At 43.5% G+C, this 19,825-nt stretch overlaps 1 protein-coding gene across 2 annotated transcripts in view; it reads right to left on the bottom strand.

The window, feature by feature from the left end:
- The window catches only part of DOCK1 (dedicator of cytokinesis 1), a 367,459-nt gene that overhangs the window by 129,836 nt on the left and 217,798 nt on the right, over positions 1-19,825 (bottom strand). For both annotated transcript variants that reach the window (XM_034061789.1, XM_034061790.1), the window contains exons 30-33: positions 18,000-18,078; positions 17,240-17,340; positions 13,292-13,350; positions 5,573-5,721 (exon numbers count right to left, since the gene is read on the bottom strand). In XM_034061789.1, the coding sequence (XP_033917680.1) occupies positions 5,573-5,721; positions 13,292-13,350; positions 17,240-17,340; positions 18,000-18,078 (388 nt within the window). The remainder of the gene's footprint in view (positions 1-5,572; positions 5,722-13,291; positions 13,351-17,239; positions 17,341-17,999; positions 18,079-19,825) is intronic.

The raw sequence follows: 19,825 nt of genomic DNA, 5'->3' as shown, positions 1-19,825 counted from the left end.
CAGCACAAAGCAGGCCTGCAATTACTGTGGTGGAATTTCCTCTCAAGTGGACAAGCCCCAGGTACTCAATATCCATGTTGCAGCCAGTGACACTTGCTGAGGCTCTTTGTGCAGGCTTAGGGGGTGTATCTGGCACCATCAATGACTTAGATTCATATCCTTCAGTGAAAGCTTGAGGGGTGATGTTAGGAAGATTACAGGAAATTATTATCAGCTTTCCCTTGCAGCTGATCAAGATCTCAACTTCTCTTTAGGACGTGTGATTGAACAGGAGCAAAGAGTATATCCACCACTTCATCTGTCTGTTACCATCTCCCATCCAGAGAAAATAAATCAATGTAAGCTATCCAGCATCTTCAAGTGTCAGCTCAACTAATCCCTTTTGGGTTTAGGTTTACCTCAAGTGTGGTCAGGGTATATTTGCAGCACTGACTGACAATCTAATCTCGCTGTAGATGGGGAGGACTTTCAACCCTCCAAGCTGCTATAAATCTGTTTTGATATGGGATAATAATGAATTTGCCGTATAAAATGCAAGTGACAGATAACAGCAGGAGAAATGAGTCCTAATGCAGAAATAACACACAATACTGGAAAACTTCCTTCAAAAGCTGCTGAGAAAATTAGTGGTAATTCCCAAGAGTTTCATCTGTTCCCTTTCCTGTTTTCCACAGCATTCCAGTAGGCAAACAGCTCTGCCGGTCATTTAATAGTAGGTGCATTTGGAGGTCTCTTACTGCATTGCTTGTCCCTATTGCTCTTCAGGTGGCACAACGGGGGGAATACTGATGGTATCCAAAAGGCTGGGATTTTTTTACTGTGATGGTGGTGGTCAAACACTGGCCCAGATTGCCCAGAGAGGTGGTGGATGCTCCATCCCTGGAACCATTCAAGGCCAGCCTAGATGTGATTCTGGGCAACCTGCTCTAGTTGAAGATGTCCCTGCTTATTGCAGGGGGTTGGACTAGATGAGCTTCAAAGATCCCTTCCAATCCAAACCCATCTGTGATTCTGTGACTTTAGTTCCAACCCCTGCCACGGGCAGGGACCCCTTCCACTGGAGCAGCTGCTCCAAGCCCCTGTGTCCAACCTGGCCTTGAGCACTGCCAGGGATGGGGCAGCCACAGCTTCTCTGGGCACCCTGTGCCAGCACCTCAGCACCCTCACAGGGAACAGCTTCTGCCTAAGAGCTCAGCTCAGTCTCCCCTGTTCTGGCAGGTTCAAGCCATTCCCCTTGGCCTGTCCCTACAGGCCCTTGTCCCAAGCCCCTCTCCAGGTTTATTGTTAAATGTTAGAAATGAATTTAAAAGACCTATTCTTAATTTCTTCTGTCATTACTCATTTAATTCCCTTCACAATGGAACACCAGCTAGAGGTACTTTAGTTGCACCCATAGTCTTATTTTAGTATCATATGCATTATGCATTCATTTATTATGCATTTCTATATGATTCTGCATTATGCACTCATTGCTTATGCATTCCTATATCATTTTTCTATCTTTTTGGCTATGACTCCTTTATGCTAAGTGCCATTCCCATTTGCAGCAAGCAGGACAGATGTGATGTTGCATTTTTGGGGCTCTTTCCTCAGATCATTACTTTTACAGAACTCCTTACTCTATCATGGTGAAAACACATGCTGGAGCTTGCATGCTTATACCCTGATGCTAACAGCACCAGACACTGATGATTATCCTTGGTAATGCAGTTCAGCCTGAAAACCAGACATATGGGACTTCTAATTTCTTCTTGCTCATTACTGCAGAGTCGGGGGGAACACCTCCCTGATTTTACTTTGAAGGGTAAGGATCCTTCCTTCCCACTTGATGGGAAAAGTAATTATGTCAGGGAAGAGGCTGGGGCAGTGCTTCTGACTCAATCCCTTACCTTATTTTGTTAATAGGGTTTTTTGGCTCTTAAAGTAAACTACTTCTAACAGTATGTACCAGTTTAGTTAAAAGAAATCATACTGTGATGCAGTACCATGAGATAGGAAGAACCTACCCAACACCTCCCACTGCCTCCTCCACGTTCTGTTTTGTACCAGCTCCTGTACTGGCACCTCTCTCCTAAGAGGTTCAACTCACAAGAAGCAGAACATCCCATCAGCAATGACACAGGTCCAGAAAAGGGAAGTTAAAAGTTTTGAGTAGGCAAACAAATGGGAGTGCTCATAGGAAATGGAGCCAGGTAAGTGACAGCAGGGAGCAAGAGGCAGCAAAATCAGGAGGTCGAAGCTTTTTATGCTCTGAGCTCCACAGTCCAGCTGGATGATTGTTTCATGAGGAACTTTCTCTCCTGCTGTCACCACAGGATCCATCACATTCACCTGACCAGGCCCTGAACAATCGAACAGATTCCCTTTCATCGCTCCTGGGGCTCTGCCATATTCCCTTTGATCTGGAGGGCTCACTAGTGAAACAGGCAAAAGGAATAAAGCAGAGTGGAGAAGGAGGCATCTTTTTCTATGGGGAAGCTTTGGTCCCACACTGACTTTAGAATCAGATTCATGCTTTGAGGTACAGGCTACTTTGAAGCCTTATATGGGCTTCAAAGCACCTTTAGAGGGAGAGAACAAAAATGGGCAACTCCAGCTTTTAATTCAGTGGGCCTTTAATTTAGTGCTGTAAAAACGAGGGGAATTATCTTCTGGTTTTGCACAGGAAGAGCAAAAAACCCCATTCTGTGCATTACCAGTTTCACCAGGCAAACCAATCCCTCCTGCAACTCACACCACCATAGGGAAAGCTGTGTGCTTATATACCCAAACCATCACAGCACTGAAGTTCTGCAGCAAATTCAACTTCCTCCCCCACAAAGCATGAGCTTTATACATCTGCTGGAGAAGTGGAGCCAATCTAAACCCTTGTTGATGTGACTAATAAGGTTAGATAATTGGATTTCTGGCAGATTTAGTTTAACAGCAGCCAACCATTCAATTTGGAAGTTCTCTTTGAAAGCCAGGCTGGACAATGATAATTGGTAGTTGCATGTAGACGACATAATGCAGTGCATTACACCGACACATTAAGGATGAAAGCTTGCCTAGCTACTGCTAATACTAACACAAATGATTGTACATCTATTTCTATCACTTAAACATAAAAGAGACAAAAAGAGCCAGAAACTACAGGCCAGGCAGACCCACTTCTGTTCCCAAGGAAACCATGGAGCATGCCCTCATGGAAGCTATTTTCCGGTACACAATGGGAGATAAGGTGACTGGGAAAAGCCAATATGGATTTACTAAGGGTAAACCACATCTGACCAACCAGATTGCCTCCTGTGATGAAACTATCTGCTGAGTGGGTGAAGAGCTGTGGTTGTCTTGATCTTAGCAATGGGTTTGACAGGCTCCCAAAGCATACCTGAGTTGGTAAGATATGGACTGGATAGGCAGAGTAAGAGATAGGTGTAAAAAATGATCTCAAAGGGTGATGGTTTAATAACTCTGACAGGCTAAAAGACAGCCAACAAGAAACTGTAGTGTTTAAGAAGGAGGAATGTCAAGTCCTGAATCTGGGATGGCATCGTTACAAGCAGCAATACATGATACTGTGATGGCAGAACCTGGTAGACAGCAAGCTGAGCATGAAGAAGCAATGTGCCCCTTCACTTGCACTTCTTCGAGTACAGCTAGAGGATCAACATGATTATTCCACTTACTGATCCATGGCTGGAATACTGCATCCAGCTTTGGTTCCCCCAGCTCAAGAACGGCATTGACAAATTGGAGATGGTCTAATGGAGAGCCAACAACATGAGCAGGGTGTTGGAGAACCTGGCCCAAAGAATGGGTAAAAGAACAGGGTTTGTTCAGACTATAGGAAAGCGGACTCAAGCCTTCCAACACCTAAAAGGCGGTTATAGAGGAGATGGAATTACTCAGTTTACAAAGATGCACAGTGACAACACAAGCAGCAACAGGCTCAAGCTGATTTAGGGAAATTCCATCTGGATCTAAGAAGAAAAGACTTAAACATTGGAACAGGTCACTGGAAATACTCAATACTGAGCTTCAGATGGCCCTGATACCCCAATTTAAGGCCCATACGACTACCAGAGGTCCCATCCAACCTAGACTTCTCTATAATTCTCTGCTTTTTACAAGCTGTGATCTCCATTGCTCCAAACCCAATCTGAGCTCCGCAGCAAACTACACAGCTACATTATCTGCAAAACTGTAAATGGACAGATTGATTGTTCCCTGTCAGACCTAACTGTTCACTCCAAATGCACTGAAAACCAGTTCATTACCTCTGCATCTGTCGCATCAATGCTATGTCCGTAAAGAAAGAAGCTATACTGACATGAGAAATATACGCTGGGCACCTGCAATCCAAGACACCTCTGACTTCAGCAGGAGGCATTTTTCTTCTCAAAAGACAAAAAGGATTTGTGTGAAATATGTAAGACATTCATTTGTTAAAATCACCCAACTCTTCCCCACAAAGCTGCTTTCCTTCTGTCAGGAAAATACAGGGTCATAAATCCAGCTATAAAGTTACCCTCGGATTTTTCATGATCCATATAATTGTACAACTAAAAAATGACAAGCAACAAAAGAGAGCAGCTGACAGGAAACTGTTTAAATGGCTTCCCAGTGAGCATTTCAATCTTTACACTAGCATTGGAGCCAAGCGTAAGCAGGAATGATGATGCAGTCACTGGATGGATCCAAAACACAGTTCACAACCTTTCCAGACACCATCCAGCACAAACCAAATCAAAGTAATAAAGCTGATGCCATTTCCCTTGCTTAAGTCTCTCCATGCAGATATTCATTTACTCTGGCTACAGATTTATTAAGAATAATGGGTCACAGAAAAAAGTATGGAAAAGGAGAACATTTTTCATCCAAGAAAGAAAACTGCCAATAGAAAGGGAATAAAATAAACAACACATGTCAAACCTGATTGTAATATTAGCAAGGTGATATAATGAACTGACATTCCACACTGTAAAGGATCTACATGGCTTATAGCATTACACTACCTGGCCTAACCACTCTTCTACTCAATCCATAAGGCAAAGCTCCTAAGGAAAAAAGGTCAAATGAATGATGTCAGGGAAGATTCTTTTACCCCACTTGCCTCTCAGAATTGATGCTATCAGGGTAAGATTGTGTGTGCTTATTCAAGGCCTTCCCTCAGCATGCTAAAATGAAACAGAATCAAAATGCTATGTACGTTAGCCTTCGCAATGCCTGTGTAGCATAAAGAGCATCAAAGTGACAAGATACCAGAGCTGAGACACTCTTACAGGTTATAATTTCTTTTGCCACGTTATCAGGCTTCCTTTATGTCCAATTTAACTCTGAAGCAGAGTCACAGGGACAATTTCAGACATCCGTTTTGCTCTCCTTTTGTATCATACCAAAAGGTTTCATCTCCTTCACACAAACACTTCCTTCCAGAAGAATTTAAGACCAACAAATGGAAACTCTATAGTCACTCAAGAGTTACACAAAATAAGCAAATCCACAATTACATCAAATAACAAATTACGTTTTGTCAAAGAACAAGTGAATCTCTCTTACAAACTTCAGGTATCTGCAGGTTGCTGCTTACCATCTGGAAGCTCCTTGTAGAATGGAACTCACACTGCATCATGTCAAAGAAGATTGGGATTGTAGCTTTCCGGAGTTCGGTTTCAGGGATGAGTGTCATTTCTAAGATAGGTCCCACCATTTCTGGGATGAACTTGATTTTATGCTGACCTTTAAGAGAAAAGATGCATTTTCAAGTTAATAAACAGCCATCTGGATAGAAGATAACAGTTATAAAAGCTGTATCAGTAAGGGTTCATAGCATTAGAAAGTATTTTTCAAGATCTAACTACTGAAACACATGTTATTATTTATGCAATAAGAGGCGAAGATTGTCGTATGTATAAACCCACATTAACATGAGCAGTTGGATCCATAGCCAAGCTGGAACAGCCAGATTTTCCACAAAGAACCCATATTTGCACAAATATATTAAGCTTCAAGGGGTTTTATTAAATACAAGTTGTGGTTGGCAGAGAAGGCTAAAAGGCATCACTTGTATTAACTTATTTAGACTGCTGTATCTTCGGCAGCATACAAAATGTTCTCTGTGTCAGTCCATCAAAGCGTCACCACGGGTGCATACTTACACAGCCTCAAGACATGAAGCTACATCTTACCAAGCCAACAATACATCCTTTTTCCTTGACAGCAAACCTGATATCACATTTATCTTCCCAAGAGAAACCTGCAGCTCGCCTGATCCTCCCTGCTACACTCTCCATGCATGGAACAGAGATCAAACCTTAGCAGGAAAATGGCATCTAAGGAATGCTGGTTAAAAACATCCAGTTACTGTTCATATTATTAGCTAAAGGGACAGGATGCAGATTATATGTTCTGCAAGTTATCTGTTAAATAACTCCACGCAAAGATGCTGGTGTAGAGCAGTGCAGCACAGCACTGGAAAGTCATGGAATCAACTCAGCTGGAAAAGACCTTCAAGATCATCAAGTCCAACCATTCCCGCAGCACTACCAAGGCCATCACTAAACCACATCACTGAAGGCCTCGTCTATACGGGCAAAAGACTTGATGGCAGAAGGTTAGAAATTACACCTGCATCCCCCTCTCAGCAAGAGGCTGGGGTCCATTTGAACCTCATCACATAACTGATGATGATTCTCACGAACAGAATTAATGGACATGTACAATCGGTCCATGCATCCACTGCTGTGGTTCAGAACAGGCTTCTTAAGTGCAAGGTCCTACACCTGGGTCGGAGCAATCCCAGGCACAGCTACAGGTTGGGCAGAGAAGAGATTCAGAGCAGCCCTGTGGAGAAGGACTTGGGGGTGTTGGTCGATGAGACAATGAACATGATCCTGCTTCAGTGTGTGCTTACAGCCCAGAAACCAACCGTATCCTGGGTTGCATCAAAAGGAGCGTGACCAGCAGGTCAAAGGAGGTGATCCTGCCCCTCTGCTCTGCTCTTGTGAGACCTCACTTGGAGCATTGTGTGCAGTTCTGGTGTCCTCAACATAAAAAGGACATGGAACTGTTGGAACAAGTCCAGAGGAGGCCACGAGGATGATCAGGGGCTGGAGCAGCTCCTGTATGGAGACAGGCTGAGAAAGTTGGGGCTGTTCAGGCTGGAGAAGAGAAGGCTGCGTGGAGACCTCAGAGCAGCTTCCAGTGTCTGAAGGGGGCCTACAGGGATGCTGGGGAGGGACTCTTCATTAGGGACTGTAGTGACAGGACAAGGGGTAATGGGTTCAGACTGAAACAGGGGAGGTTTAGATTGGATCTAAGGAAGAAATTCTTTACTGTGAGGGTGCTGAGGCACTGGAATGGGTTGCCCAGGGAGGTTGTGAATGCTCCATCCCTGGCAGTGTTCAAGGCCAGGTTGGATGAAGCCTTGGGTGCCATGGTTTAGTGTGAGGTGTCCCTGCCCATGGCAGGGGGGTTGGAACTGGATGATCTTGAGGTGCTTTCCAACCCTAACTATCCTATGATTCTATGATTCTTACCAGTGGTATAGGCCAGCAACAGACTTGAACTCATTTATATTCCACTGCACACCACCAGTGTGGCGGCAAGCGTGCAAGTCTAATTAGTAGTCTCACTTCTGACCACAACTAACATAAATCTCAACAAATGTAATCAAGACAAATCCTTTCCTAACAAAACACGCGACTTTTTATAGAAGAAATAATTTGAGTTACCTGATTTGGCAAACTTCAGGATCCTATTAGCATTAGCAATCCTATTAGGGCAAATTAATACTCAACTAAAAGTGCTGCTTTGCATGATGCTGCAATGCTGGCTGTTGGGGGGGAATATCAAGTGAGAGGTATACAGCTTCTCCCTGTCTCTTTTACAAGTGTCATTGCATTCGGCCTCCTAGGTGACAGTTTTCTTGTCTTATAGCCTGAAAAGTGTCAGAGTCAGTATTTCAGAGACAAATAATGGTGACAAAACTTGTTCACCAGGCACAGATTTCATGTCGCAAAGTTCTCTGTGTGCCACGGTGGGTTTTTCCATTGCTTCAAGCACAGGGATTCCCTCAGTAAAGTCAATAATATCTTTTGAGTTTGAGATGAGAAAAACAGTGATGTCCCAAAAGATTCTTTTTAAAGCTTTGATCCCATTTCCTTTTCTCTGGGGCATAAAAACTTGTGCAAAAAGGGAGGCACAGGAGACCTGCACTCACAAGGACTGGCAGGCCCTGCATCTGGTCGGGGCAATCCCCAGCACAGGATGGGCACAGACTGGATGAAGCAGCCCTGAGGAGAGTATTTGGGGGGTGTTGGTTGATGAGAAGCTCCCCATGCCCCAGCTTCAGTGTGAGCTTGACCCCAGAACCCCCCCCTGTGCTGGGCTGCACCCCCAGAGCGTGAGCAGCAGCTCAGGGAGGGGATCCTGCCCCTCTGCTGTGCTCTGTGAGACCCCCCTGCAGCCCTGATCCAGCTCTGGGGCAGCAGCACAAGAGGGACCTGGAGCTGTTGGAGCGAGGCCAGAGGAGGCCATGGAGCTGCTGCGAGGGCTGGAGCAGCTCTGCTCTGGAGCCAGGCTGAGAGAGCTGGGCTGGGGCAGCCTGGACAAGAGAAGGCTCCTGAAGGGGAGACCTGAGAGCAGCTCCAGTGCCTAAAGGGGCTGCAGGAAAGCTGGAGAGGGGCTTGGGACAAGGGCCTGTAGGGACAGGCCAAGGGGAATGGCTTGAACCTGTCAGAACAGGGGAGACTGAGCTGAGCTCTGAGGCAGAAGCTGTTCCCTGTGAGGGTGCTGAGGCGCTGGCACAGGGTGCCCAGAGAAGCTGTGGCTGCCCCATCCCTGGCAGTGCTCAAGGCCAGGTTGGACACAGGGGCTTGGAGCAGCTGCTCCAGTGGAAGGGGTCCCTGCCTGTGGCAGGGGTTGGAGCTGGAGGAGCTTTAAGGTCCCTTCCAACACAAACCAGGTTGGAATCATATCATTCTAGGAGCTGATCCAAAGACAAAGGCACCGAGAGCCACAGAGCTCAGCTCTGAGGTGTCCACCAGCACCTCCAGCAATGAATTTACTCCTGATCTTGCAGGATCCAGTCGGCAGGAGCCACCGCACTGCCCATGAACCAATACTGCATGCACTCAGTCTTCTTGTTCAGCAGCCGCTTGTATTTATTAGTGGAGCTGCATTGCAAGTAATCAACAACAGAGCTTTTAAATCAAAGAGGACAGAGAGCTCCTCTGCATATGAAATTCAGAATGACTGGGGGGGAATAGGAACATGTGAGTTATGAGCAGGAAGTATTAAAATCACTGGTACAATGTACAGCAAAATAATCCCTTGTCGGCTCTTTGAAACCCACTGAGCCCTTCATGTTGTCAGAGAGGGTTTGTGGGTGGCTCCCATTGGATTTACACAGCTTAGCTGCAGGGAAAACCACGGGAATGACCTGGCTGCTTGGGATGCAAAGCACTCGCCCTGCAGCACTGCCCAGAGCAGGCATGGTGCTGGGGAAGGCAGTGACCATGGGTAGACAAGGCAGCACAGACTGGCAAGTTAAGCCATCTCCATTGGTTTTCTACATCAACCATACATGAGGAGTAACCTGGAGAAAGGCTCTGTCTGTTGACTGAGTGGTACAGGAGAGAGCCCTGCATCTGTGTGCATCATCTGTGTGCATCATCACATCCTCCCTGCCATGCTACAACGTGATGATGCACACACACAGGTTTGCTGTGATGATGTGATGCAGGGTGATGTTGTGACACAAAAGAAAGCATGAGAGCAAACCAGGGATGGCAAAGGCCTTCCTCTGGCATACCAGAGCATCCATCCAGCTGCCTGTCACAGGCAGCACTCCCTGACAAACAACCCAACAATGAATTCCCCTTGGTTTTGTTTTCCCTGGGATTGTGGGAACTCCCACGCAGAGATCCGAAATCTGACAAGAAAATGGGGGGGGGGGAAACAGAGGAGTCTGTGCTGAAAACCAAACAGTGAAGCTGCTTTAAGAACCACAGGCAAAACAAGGAGCCTTTTGAATGCACAAAGCCTTCCCCTTGCTGCTGTTTCTGCCCTCCATGAGATGTGTGAGCAGTCTGTGGGAGCACAACCAGAACAGACCTCATTATGCAAACCAAACCAAGGTGCTTGCTTTAGTGCCTATCGCGTGATTTCCATTTCCCAGGTCCTTCTGATTTAAACATGGGCTCCAAAACCCCCTGAATAATTTGCCTTCAAACCTCGCCTCTCGCTTGGGTCAGCTCTGAGCATGCATGATTAGGGTTAGGGTTAGGGTTAGGGTCCCTTCAACACAAACCATTCCATAGTTCTATGACTTTCCCCTTTCCATCCCCCTGTAGCTGGTTCAGATATCAACAATAAAGGCAACGTTTTCTGAGCTGCCTTTCCCTGACCAACTTTAGCACAAGGATATTATCTTAAATGTCATTGCAATTTCTTTAACATATAACTGCTGAAGCCATTCACCACTGAAACCTGATACACACGACCCAGTGTCAAACTGTGGTTTGTATATGCTAAATTGCATCACAGAACGCTTTTAAAGAGCGAGTTCCTACATTTTCAAGACAGAGGCCATGGCTTGCTTTATGCTTCTCTGATAGTCAGTGTCTCACCAAGGTCTATGGAGCAGCAGCTCTAACAAAGCAGTGACTCAAGAGAACACATTATTGTAAAGTTCAGGTTGTGATATGGAAGGAAAAAGCCTATAAAGACTGATATACACTGGGCTTGGTGCATCTAAGAGAAGAAAAACCTTGTAGTGCTTTCAGAAAGGCACCAGAGCAGGGGCTGGGACAAGGCTCCCCAGAGCCAACCCTGCTGCTGCTGCCTCATAGCACTCAAATCTAAACCCTTCACAACCAAACCAAGCAGGGACAGCTCCAACTAGGATTTAAACAGAAAACCCATCAGGCTGGATCTGGAGTATGTGGTTCAGTGTTTAAAACAAGAATCATATTCCTAAATCACAGGTACCTAAAGTGTGTGTGCACTGTTACCTAGTGCAGCTCCCCACTGCCCATGCTCTTGTTTTCCTCCTAATAAAGGCAGGAAGGTATTGATATTACAGCCACTACTGCATCAGAAACACAGAGACAAGAAAACAGTTGTAGAATATGAATTCTACTATTGAATTCCAGACAAGAAATTACATTCCTAACTGTGCACTTTAGCTGGAGGACTGTGGTGTTCCCGGCTGGGGAGCTTTAACTCAGCAGGCATTATACATTAATCATGGTATTTATGAACAAAAAAAAGATGAGACTAAATATTAATTTTTGAGGCTTATCCATAGCCTTTAATACATAAATCAAAAGTCGGCGTTGCTTGGCTTCACCATATCTTATGCACAATGGCACAGGCATAAAGACGAGATGCTCGAGTATGTTCAAGAATTAGAGCTTTTCACTTCTGATTTTGTTTCTGAAGATAGACATTCATAATTCGATTAATGCAGTGCAACTTCTAAGATAAAAGTGTCAAGCACTCCCCAATCCATTCCCCTGCAGTGGCAAGGCACAATTCCTTTGTAATTGATGCTGTGACACACATGAGACTGGTGAGGAGCCAGCAGTTAAACACAAAGCAGCATGGGCTATGTGTAGTAAAAGAAGATGAGAAAGAGCAAGCTGCTCATTATAAGAAGTACAAAGGCTGCCTTGGATTGGGGTCCTGCCTCTGGTTTACCTTTCTCCTGCAGCTTTTGTTGGGCAGCATAGCAATTTTCTGCCTTCCAACATGTGAGATTTCAGCATTAATGATCCCGACCACTTACTGAATCACAGATATTGGCGCTACAGGAGGTCATGGAGTCACCTACCTGCGTAATCTCAGTGTATAAAACCTCCATTCACATTCAAAGGCTTTCATGACAGCACAGAAAGAAACACTGAAGGAAACACTCCTCCTTGTGCCAATCAACTCCCAAAACTCCAGAGGAAACTATTATCAGCTTCCTCTTGATAGTGAAAACCTGAACCAACCAAACAACCTGTCCAAGGGTCAGCAGTAGTAAGAAGCACAATGAGCTCCACAGCCCCTAGCCTGAATAAAATAGCCTCAGTAAGAGCAGCCAGATGGATAACTATATATGCAAACTTCTCCACTTTCAGGCCAGTAAATTCTGGGAAAAACTTAAGGATCCAAAGATGCTCAAGGAAATATAAAGGTAACAGAAGAATGTAAGCATCGTGGAACAGGGAAGGAGTAAGCTAATTACTAACAGAGAGGCTGAATCCCGAGCTGGATGACACAGCATCAGGCATGATCCTGATTTTATTATCTGTCTGTCAAGTCACATATCAGCTGTACTACGCTTTAATCTGCTCTCCAGACACTTAATTCACCAAAGATGCCTCTAATAAAAAGTGAACTTGGCTGCTCTCAGAAGCCTTTTCTCATCATTCCAGCAGAGCAGATGCAAACTCCACGATAAGAAACTCCTATGAACCTCTGCATTCCTTTCTCTTATATATGCTGAATATCTTTCCAGTTTCAGCCGCGACAGTTCAGGATGAGATGGAAGTGAAGTGCCAAATGCATTTATTTCTGAACTTTTGATAAAACTCAGAAGAGCTCAAGTGTCTCTGCTGTTAAGCTTGGGGAAATGCAATCTGGCAGATGAGTACACTCAGGTCATTGCAAATACCCCGTTTCTCATGAAATTCAATCCCCATATAGCTCATTTATACCCACAGAACAGCACGGACACGATAGAGTCCAATAGTCCTGATTCACCTACGAACTCCAGAATGGCCAAGTTCCCATTTCTTACCGATCAGCCTCTGTCACAATGATGCAACCAAACATCAGAACCTAAGCAGAAATCCCAGGCTAAGTTACCAATAACCCCTGGCAGAATTTCCATGTTAAGTTATTGATAACCCTTGGGTACGTTCCTTTTGCTACAGTCCCAGTTCCAGCACCTATCCACAGGGATATGTGTGTTCATATCTATGTGTATACATATAGAATCATAGAATCATATTAGAGTGTATATCTATTTTTAAGCAGGAAAAATCAACAGGTATCACCATAACCATTTCCTTTTATTCAGCATGAGGCTGAATACCACAAAAACCCAGAAGATACTGATACATTGACTACAGTTATGTATCTTTCCAGATGGTGAAATAAGTGTGTAGAGGTGCCTTTATTCTTACAATCACCTGCTTTTTAAGTGCCTTCTGGAAATCTACTGTCATTTTGAGGGAAAACAAGTTCACTTTGTCTCTAACTTGTTTATACAAACACTGAGTGAAAGCATTAAGCCATAGGTGCTCAGGTTACTTACCCAGATTGTACCACATGTCCCTGATTTCAAACCCAATCTGCCTTCTCATATCGCCGTACCTTACAAAGGAAAATAAAACCACCATGAAAAGGAGAAACAAAATCTATTACCAATAAGCAGAAACATTCAAGTTTCAAAATCTGATCAGCAAAGATATTTGAAATGACAGAAGAGGTTCTGCAAATTCAACTCAAATAAGACGATCCGCATTCCCCCACCAGCTCAGCTACGTGCCTGTAGACACCATAGATTCCCTGTTACAAAGGGATGAGATAGAATGAATCAGCTTCTGCTCTTTGGCTTATGATTTTCTCATTCATAAGACCCCAGATCTCAATTTCTCCAACAGCAGTTACCAGAGGCAGAACACACCCAAACCTTCACCCATACAAAACCCCTCTTTGCCATCTTTTCAGGTCACCTAACCATCCTTTGGGACACATGGGTGGTTACTGACATTAATTGGGAGCATCTTCTATTTTCAAGTGGTAATGGCTGGAGGAAGTACAACAGAGAACTGCATGGCCTAAAGCTATGTTTTATTTTTATACACCCTCTTAGCATAGCACTGTCCTAGAAAAGACAACAAGGAACATCTTGTGATGTCTTGTACCTACATGGCCAAAATATGCAGAAAGATTTGACTTTCCAATGGGATTTTGTGTCCCAGATCAAAATGTGCTGAGGCCCTGGCACAGGGTGCCCAGAGAAGCTGTGGCTGCCCCATCCCTGGCAGTGCTCAAGGCCAGGTTGGACACAGGGGCTTGGAGCAGCTGCTCCAGTGGAAGGGGTTGGAACTGGATGAGCTTTAAGGTCCCTTTCAACCCAAACCTTTCTATGATGATGACAATGATGAAGGTCCCTTCCAACCCAAACCAATGTGGGGCACCAATGCCACAGCGATCCCATCAATGTTGTTTTTATATCCCACTCCCTCTCTACATTAATACCAGGAAAGCTTAATGAATGGAAAACATCCTATTGCCTTCATTAACGACAGGATCAGAACCATAATGAGCTCCAAGAATGTATTTGCTGCACAGAATATTTGTATGCTAAATAACAAGATGATCAAAATGGCAATCTCTGGCAACCTGTGGGATATCTGGGGGCTAATAGTGAAATACCCTCTCATTAAAACAGATCTAGGAGATTCTTCTGCATCATTAAAAATTAACTAATGCTTAAATGCAATGTTTAGCAAAACCTACAAATGACAATAATTATATTTTAATTATTAAATATTCAATATATTAATTGAAATATACCCTTAAAAAGATGGGTGAGTGTGATATTGAATTAACTGATTCATTACAGCCCTTTGGCACAGAACTGGTAATGGTTATAAAATCAAAGCAATAAAAGTTAGCACTCCAGCCCATACATTTATTGCATCTTGAAGAATTTATGGTCCTGATTTCTGTCGCCAAAACACAATTAATCTGAAAATAACAACTTGTAAACTGAGTTTTACCATTTAGCAAACTTCATTAAGTAACCACGTCAAATGACTTCATCTATTTACTTGTGTTAGCAGTGAGAAGGGTCTGTTGATTTCTTGCATCTCTTCAGCAAGATATAATGCTTGGTTTAATAGAAAGGTCATTAGGAGAAAATTTCTGTCTAAGGTTCCTGTCCTCACAAAGAGGCAATATCTGTCCACAGATGTATGTAACAGTAATTTAAGGCTCAGGTGTTGGTTTTATGTTCGGGTCAGGAGCCTGATCTGAGCTACAACGCTACTGTAGGCGCAAACCAACAACGGAACAACAGCAGCCACAGATGATCCCTCTGCTTGGTAACTGATTGATGTGCTTCTTGCAAGTATCCTTTACTCACTGAATTACCACAGAGAACTTGCATTATTGGCCAAATCTTGCACAAAACCATTTTCTTTCATAGATTCTAAATCTAATGAAAAACAAAATGACCTCAATTTCCTTTTGCAAACTCAAAGCTATAATGTTATTTATGACTCTGGTACCTAAGGGTGGCCTTCAAGAAACCTGGAGAGGGGCTTGGGACAAGGGCTTGAAGGGACAGGCCAAGGGGAATGGCTTGAACCTGCCAGAACAGGGGAGACTGAGCTGAGCTCTGAGGCAGAAGCTGTTCCCTGTGAGGGTGCTGAGGCGCTGGCACAGGGTGCCCAGAGAAGCTGTGGCTGCCCCATCCCTGGCAGTGTTCAAGGCCAGGTTGGACACAGGGGCTTGGAGCAGCTGCTCCAGTGGAAGGGGTCCCTGCCCGTGGCAGGGGTTGGAGCTGGAGGAGCTTTAAGGTCCCTTCCAACACAAACCATCCTAAGGTTCCATGATTCTATGGTATGTATAACAGAAGTGCAGAAACCTGAGCTCTGCTTGACATCACTTTTTCACTGGACTTGTAAATATTCCCTTTTCATCAAGGAAGCCCCATGAGTCCTTGGTACATGAATTAAATCACATAGTGCTTAAAAATTCTGTTTCAACGCTCAGGTAAAGCACAACTTCCAAAGGCAGCACCTCAAAACTCACAATGGCTTGGAGAAGTTTGAAGGGCAAAACTTAGCTGCCAAAAAACCAGGATGGGGCATAGAGCTGTATCTTTTCTGGACAAAGCCTGAAACCCACACAGTTAAAGGAAAAAGCTTAAACAATCACATGTCACTTCAGCAGTGATAAAGTCATCTTGTTATCACTGTGATCTCATCATCATCAAATACAAAAAGCCTTGAACTTGGAAGATGATGTTAATCAAAATGCATCTTTTTTCTCTATATATATGACTCTGGCCAACCTGATCTAATTGAAGATGTCCCTACTCATTGCAGCAGGTTGGACTGGATGACCTTTGAAGGTCCCTTCCAACTCAAACCATTCTATAATTCTATAAGGAGTCTGATAAATATATATATATATAGTTTTTAAGCTGTGATTCCCTGAACATATATACATATATATTTTTAATTGCTTATATATATATTCATATAGATATTCATTGCATATATATATTCATATATATATATATATTCAGGGAATCACAGCTTAGAAACTTCCCATTTTTGTGCATTGATTGCCATAACCTGATTGACTTGTGTTCAAAGGCAGGTTGGATGGGGCTTGGAGCAGCCTGCTCTAGTGGAAGATGCCCCAGCCCATCACAGGGAGTAGGAACTGGATGAGCTTTAAGGTCCTTTCCAACCCAAACCAGTCTGGGATTCCATGATTCTATGGCTCTGGGAAGAAAGTGCTTTTGCAGGCACTCTTACAAATATTAGGACACAGAACATCTGTGTTTGAAAACACGTAATGGGCTTTTTTCAGTGCTCAGTGTTTAGTTGGTTAATCATAAGCTCCACTATTGAAACCCCAATGACATGTAGGAAAACGCATACATTAAAATAGTCAGGCTCCACTCTTATTTCCAGTCCTTTTTCTCTTGACAGCTTTCATTTGCTGTGGGCTCTGAATAGGAATTGGGTAGTTCAAGCTCCCTGTTGGAGGGAGGCAATGTAATCCCTTTTAGCCAGGGAAGCATACAAGTCTGCAGCTCCACAAACCCATTCTTGAGGGATATCACAGGGAAACTGTCTGTAGTTACAAAAATTCCCTCTAAAAGGCCGTTAGGGATTAAGCACTAAAGAGCCCACGTAAAATGAGATTAGAATAAGCACACAGCTAAAGTGATTTAGAAATTCACTTTGATAATATGTTAATACTCCTGAAAAGTCTTGACTTTATGAGCATCCTGCGGTATAAAATACTGTCTTCATCAGTAATGAATCATGTAATTTAGATCTTGATTCAAGGGTAGAAATGCTCATGCAATACTTGATTCATGGTTTTAAAACCAACCTTTCATTATGCCATGATTGCATCTCAATTTGAATGGGTTTAGCTAAGAAATTAAGCTAAAGTTATGTTAATAGAGCTCAAGTTCTTGTCCATGATTTAGATGACGAATAGGACTTACTTGTTAAGTATTTTTGCTCTTTTAGCACTTGAGAAATTCTCCAGTTGTAAAGACTCTTGGGTGAGAAAAGCAACAGCCAGGTGGAAGTAGTTGTTCCAAAGCTGAAAGCCCCCAAAACGACAAGAACAGACACCATTAATTCTCTGCAACGTTCTGCACACCTACAAAACCAACTTTAAACTACCTCAATTATGCACATAAATATGTCAAGGAGAAAGGAGCAGACACCACCGAGACGGTGCTTCTTGATGTATTCTTAGTACATCTCCTCGGCGTGTTTACATTTCCATGAAACATTTCCCATCTACAAATCCTCATCGATTGCACTTGGATGATTCAAGGAAAATTAAATGGGAATGTATAATATGAGAGACACAAATAAAGGATCCTGAGCAAGTGACCTAAATTCTCACTCATATGCTGTGTCTCAGGCTCCATGTTTGAGGCTTTAATTCTCCTAAAGCATGTGGTAAACGGGGAGAACACCCTTTTTTTGCTGTTCCTGAAGGAAAGGAGAAGTTTTCCATGATGCTCTGGGTAAGACTTGATGCTCTTCTATCTCTCTATGATGCTCTTATAGGACACAACACACAAGTGGATCGTATGCACCTGTCAAGCCTGAAATGACTTTACCAGGCTAACAGGTCAACCTGGGGTTCACAGCGACATGTACATACACCTCCACTTAGGGTAGAGGGTAGAAACTTAGTCCAACATGAACATTAGTCCCCAAGACCCCCGTGTTTGCTTTTGTCCTTACCTGTAACTCAAAGTTGGTTTGATCAAGAAATTTCTTGTTCAGCATATCTGCATACTGATTAATTGCTCGCAGGAAGACTCTGAAAGATCAAGAGCAAATGACATAATTACACACTTCTTCTGTGGCACCTTTGTACATTTGCCATCCCAATTAGGCACAACTCCGAGTCTGTCTGGAAAGTGAAACTTGTAGCAGTTACTTAAGCAGCAGTGTGATCTCATCGTGGGTAAGTGTACAGAATTATATGTAGATGTTCTCCAAATTAATCAAGTAAATTAGCATATGCAGAAACACAAGGAATTGCTTTGGATAAAATCACTTGTCTTTAAAATACCTTGTGATAATCAAGAGATCATTAAAAATTCAGTTTATTAGAAAAAGTATAGAGATTTTTAAAGTGACAACACTGTGGTGGTGTACCTGAGACCTGCTTTCAGACTGAAACAGGGGAGATTTAGATTAGATATCAGGAGAAGCTCTTCCCTGTGAGGGTGCTGAGGCGCTGGCACAGGGTGCCCAGAGAAGCTGTGGCTGCCCCATCCCTGGCAGTGCTCAAGGCCAGGTTGGACACAGGGGCTTGGAGCAGCTGCTCCAGTGGAAGGGGTCCCTGCCTGTGGCAGGGGTTGGAGCTGGAGGAGCTTTAAGGTCCCTCCCAACCCAAATCCATCTGGGATTCTGTTGTTCCAAACCTGCAACTGGCCTGTATTTTATCCTGCAGGTCAAGCAAAACATGTTCTTAAACACAAGGCAAACACTGTTCTTCTTATGGCACAGTGAAATGTAGGAACACAACTGAAGGACAATCTCCAAACCCCTGCTCACTGCTCTACTTCTAAGATGCTAATTTAGTAGCCAGTGCATTTCTAAAAGTGATGCTTCTTAAATTTGCAATAGGAGTTGGCTTGACAAGCTTTAAAAAGAAAACCAAACGGTACAGTAGAAGTAGGTCACTACATATTCATGGTGCTGAGCAGTAAACATATTATTCTTCAGTACCCTCATCTCCATTGTCAAAATAAACATTAGATTCCACCTGAAAACCTTCAATGTATGCAATGAAAGTGTCAGCTAATGCCCAGACAAATGAGCTTGTCTTTGGAGCAGACTGTGGCGGATATTTATATCTCCTCAAAGTCCCAGCAATGGTAAAGACTACTCAGAACACGTCCTACTTCCCCCACCCAGAGCAATTTTTAAGGAGGGAGTTCAGCGTTGAATGCAAAATAACCAAGTTTAATCTTCCTACAGGCTGACAATAAAGTATCAGGATTATGTAAAACAAACCACAAGAGGCAGTCAGAAAGGTCTTTTACTGAATTTAAGGTACTGAGTGTTCACTCTTGAAAAAACCCTAATATTTAGCTAAATGTTTGGTAACCCAAGAGAAATGAAACATGGGCACCAGGATGTCATGAGAGATTATTTGTGGATACTAAATTAAGAAAAGAAGGCAAAAATTGGATGCCGCTGGGATGTATCTGCACTATATGGATGAAGCCTTGGGTGATATGGTTTAGTGTGAGGTGTCCCTGCCCATGGCACGGGGGTTGGAACTGGATGATCTTAAGGTCCTTTCCAACCCTAACTATTCTATGATTCTATAAAGTCAGATCGGCCCTACAATAGTGTAATGGAGAAGGAAGGTAGCCAAATGTGAAAAATAAAGTTGGAATTCTAAGAGAAAACACAAAAGAAAATTGAGGAGATTAAGGAATATATACAATGTGTGTAGGTATACAAACATCCATGCATTACACAATATCTCTCTTTCTATCTAAGAGTCATTATATATTTCTATCTAAGAAGTCATCCAGCCGATGCAGAGA

This window comes from Melopsittacus undulatus, chromosome 4, assembly GCF_012275295.1.
Source record: "Melopsittacus undulatus isolate bMelUnd1 chromosome 4, bMelUnd1.mat.Z, whole genome shotgun sequence".
Taxonomy (NCBI): Eukaryota; Metazoa; Chordata; class Aves; order Psittaciformes; family Psittaculidae; genus Melopsittacus; species Melopsittacus undulatus.
Note: the sequence above shows the minus strand (reverse complement) of the source record. Positions and strands in the feature narration are given on the sequence as shown.